This window comes from Trypanosoma theileri, assembly GCF_002087225.1.
Source record: "Trypanosoma theileri isolate Edinburgh chromosome Unknown TM35_Tth_33_V1, whole genome shotgun sequence".
Classification (NCBI taxonomy): Eukaryota; Euglenozoa; class Kinetoplastea; order Trypanosomatida; family Trypanosomatidae; genus Trypanosoma; species Trypanosoma theileri.
Genome location: NW_021639875.1, coordinates 174971 through 179122, shown reverse-complemented (window position 1 = coordinate 179122; position 4152 = coordinate 174971). Strand labels below are relative to the sequence as shown.

Below are 4152 nucleotides of genomic sequence, written 5' to 3'. Positions count from 1 at the left end.
TTGCCGCTGTAGCTATGAGAGTTGCCAGGCGATGTGATACGGATATTGATATTATCTTTCTTTTTATTTTTGGATGGGGATGTAGAAGAATGCGAAGCAAGCAAGAAAAAGGTAATATGAAATAGTAAGAGCCGACTGAGTTATAGTGCCTTATTGCACAAAATGGGATTCCAAATAACTGACTGCTTATTGCTCAAGAAGTGATTACCGCCCTTTTCAATATTACTTTCTCTCGTACTGGAAGTGCGATATTTTTCCATTTTTCCCTGTTATATTTTATTTTTAAATAATAATGATGTATAAATGCATGTATGTGTGTTGAATCATGTATTTCAGGCATTTGTATCTCCTTGTTTGTTTGTTTGTGTGTGTGTGTGTGTAGTTGTGAAGTGTGTCTGCCGTGGAGAGCAGTTGCTTTGGCACACTTCACATGTGATCTCGTTACGAGTAGTAAAGAAAATGCAAAGAGTATCGTTTGCAGTTTTAAAATCATTCGTTGAACCCCCATCCCTTCTACTAAGTAATAACTTCTCTTGAGAAGATGAATGAGAGCGTATTTCCATTTTTTTTTTCTTTTTTTTCACTATTCTTATGATCTGGTTTCTCATCATAACTAATCTGTACTTCCTGTCCATTAGCAGAGAAATATGTTTGGCTTTTTTTTTTTCTTTAAATATGTCTGAGTAGCAAAAATTCTTTTACTAGTTACTGTTACTGTACATCAACGAAAAAATTTGTTTTCTGTACATAAAAGATTAAAAAAACAAAAACAAAAAGGTAATACCAAGACGTCGGCATTAAAAGAGAGACTTTCTTTTTGCCATCTAATATTTATTTAAGTTGTATTTACGAAACTAAGATAATCACGAACGAATTCTTAATTTGAAGTTGCACCCACCAAAAAAGTAACGCTCTCACTTTTTTGTGTAGGACGGATCTGGAGGTTATCCCATTGGAGAAAGAGAGAGAGAGAGAGAGAGGGTAAATAAAGAGAGAGAGAGAGAGAGTAAGAAAGGAGGGTATACGGTAAAATGCGTGAGGCTAAGGGAGTTCCTGGGCTTGCGATGGATGTCGAGCCAACTGGTGCTGCGGCGATGGGTGTGGTACAAGCGAGGCAGCGCTGTTTCCTTGTGGAGAGGATGCCCGGTGCTCCCAGTCGCACTACTGAGTTTACCGACTTCGAGATGGTAATAACATCCATAGAGAATGAACGACTGAGCGACCGCACATTGCCTGACGGTGCGTGTATCTGGTTGGATCTGCAGGGAACTGGGATGGAGCAGAACCGGCGTGTGCTGCAGCTGCTCTTCCCCGAGATGCAGTCGAGTCAGATGGAGGCGGTGCTTGACGCGGACGCGGAGGATGTGGTGGAGCTGCAGCCGGTCAAGGGGCAATATCTCATTGGGAGTCTCGCGTGTGCGCGGGGGCGGGGGCGGGGTCTCTCCTCCACCTCCACAGCCGATGGAGATGCGGAGGGGGATGCCATCTCGTGTTCGTTTGCATGCAGCGAACGGTGTCTCGTGACAGTGCACACAGCCCCGTTTGTGGGTTTGGCGGAACTACTACGTCATGTGGAGGTGGAAGGAAACCGTAGACGTCAAACCCATGAATTTCCCTTTACAGATGAGATGTCTATGGATGCTGGAAGTCCATCTACTTTAGTTCCCCAAAACATGACAAGTGCTACTATTTTGTGTACATTGGTGTGTTTCACTTGTGAAGCTTTTCTTCCTGACCCAACATCATTACTCAGTGAGGTTGGCAATATTGATGAGATGGTGCTTCTGATTTCACCAGGACAACAGGATCAGGCAGATTTATTACGTCGTGTGGCTCTATTGCGTCGTCGTATCTCAAACTTTCGAACTGCACTATTCTTAAAGGAAAAACTCTTGCGGGAATTAATCGCTCCAACAATGCGTTCATCTTTTGTGGGAAAAGGTCCTGCCGTTGTGCGTACATACAAAGAGGCACTAGAAAAAGTTATGCAGGTATCAGAACGACTGGATGACACACGTGATATGCTAAATCAGGCGAATTTGAATTTTGTAACAGGTGTATCCATGAGGATGTCTCAGGCATCTGCTGGACTCGATTTCAAAATGACAGTACTGAACCAAGTGGCCGCTGTTTGCCTTCCCATTAATCTTGTTATTTCTATTTTCGGAATGAACTGTAAGGTTCCATACATAACCGATCAGAATGACACCCTTGTTCCATTTTACTGTATTTGTGGTGTACTTCTTGCATGGGCAATTCTTTGCTTGACACCATTGTTCCGTGAAGCCATTCGGGGGACAAGTTCAAGTGCAATTGCGCCATATGAGTGAAAATAAAAGAAATTTTTTTTTTTAATTCTGTTGTAGTTTTCTCTCTTTTTTGGATAGCGATGCGCAGAGTATTATTATCTTTTCTTTTTCTTTTTTTTTTTGTTTTTTCACTGGCAGAACCAGATACACGGACCTGTCCTTCGCAGGAACAAACGATATATCCCTCTATTTTTTTTTCTGTTTTTTATTTTTCTTTAAATTCCTTCTTTAGGACAAAGTGGCACACCACATTTACCCTCTGAACTTTTTTCTAACAAGCAAGATGATACGCCTTCTGTTCCATGCAGTAGTGTTGCTGTTTCTCTTTTGTACTTTCACTTGCCTTGCCGCTATACACAGCCGCTGCAGTTTTGATGATATTATGAGGACAGGCGGTAATCCTGTCTCTGTGGTGCGGGAGCTGCCCAGCAAGGGACAAGGTGCGTGGGAAGTGTATACAGCAGCCACAAGTGAAAGCTGGAAACCAATCCGCATTATTGCGTCAAGGGAAGATCTGGAGGACAGTACAAAGTACTGTACCGCTGATGGAGAGGAACGTGTGGATTATTCCAGTGGACTAGCGCTGCAATGTGCAAGTTTTGATATTCTCACTACTGCAAAGAAGAATTTGATTATTCAACAACTCCTTCCTGTGGCTATTCAGTTACATGCTGTTCGATTACTTATACATCGGGAAACAAATTCTTTGGTGGTGCCTGCATTTACCTCTCCGATCTGTCTACGTTTCACAGTTCCCGCTTCTCACCACACTACTGGAGTTGCAAATGCTGATACAGTGATCTATGTGGCTTCAACCCCAACATCTGCTTTCGAACCTTTGTGGGCTATTCCCTGTGCTCAAGTAGGTAATCGATTTGTTGCTGGTGTTATGAATATTGGTCCACTTTCTATTGATGGTACTCGAATTTCCAGTCGCCATGTTGCACATGAGATTGCCCATATTCTGGGATTTGAATATACAATGATGCACTCCCTTGGCATGACGACAAATGTATCGGGTATTCGTGGTAAGACGAATGATGTCGTTGTTGTATCATCTGCAAAGACAAAGGCGATAACGCAGACTTATTATGAATGTTCTTCCCTTGTTGGCATGGAACTTGAAGATGAAGTTGTAGGAGGTGTTGAATCACATTGGAAGCGACGCAACGCAAAAGATGAGTTAATGACTGCACCTTTTTCTGATGGTGCTATGCTTTACACAGCTATTACAATGTCAACATTTGAAGATATGGGTGTATATAAAGCTAATTGGGGGATGGAAGAATCAATGTTTTGGGGTAACAAATCGGGTTGTGACCTTCTTAATAACAAGTGTATGGATAATAATATTACCAATTACCCTGATATGTTTTGTAACACGACTTCTTCTACTGGTTGCATATCTGGTCGAAACGGTGTTGGGGCATGTGCAATTGATTCAGAGTATGATGAGGCCCTGCCCGTGCAGTATCAGTACTTTACATCTGACAGAACAGGCGGTCCATCGTACTTGAAGATGGATTACTGTCCCGTTATGACTTTGGCGACTGGTATTTTGTGTGTGAATGAAGAAGAGAACGAAGATGGTGGATTCCTCTTTGGCCCTGACTCGTGGTGTCTGGAAGGCAGTTCTCTGATACTAGAATATGGAGGATCTAACGCTCTTGTGGGGGGTGTTTGCGTGGCGGTGAAGTGTCATGATGGCCATGTGAGTGTGCGTTACAGGGGAAGTACAACGTGGATAGATTGCCCAAGTGGTGAGACCATCACTCCATCAGGAACAGGATTTGTGAGTGGAAGTATTGTTTGCCCCAATTACAATGAAGTTTGCGTTATCTCT

General features: G+C 42.8%; 2 protein-coding genes across 2 annotated transcripts; both read left to right on the top strand.

Annotated features, from left to right (window-relative positions):
• Nucleotides 1-1031: 1031 nt before the first annotated feature.
• TM35_000331810 (MGT2 magnesium transporter) lies at nt 1032-2330 on the top strand (the record flags this gene model as incomplete). Its single annotated transcript, XM_029028937.1, has 1 exon — nt 1032-2330. The coding sequence occupies one exon, from the start codon at nt 1032-1034 to the stop codon at nt 2328-2330; it is 1299 nt and encodes a 432-aa protein (XP_028879790.1).
• A 262-nt stretch (nt 2331-2592) lies between these two features.
• Nucleotides 2593-4152, top strand: TM35_000331800 (putative surface protease GP63; the record flags this gene model as incomplete). Its single annotated transcript, XM_029028936.1, has 1 exon — nt 2593-4152. A coding segment is annotated over one exon (1560 nt), but the record flags the coding sequence as incomplete, so codon positions are not given.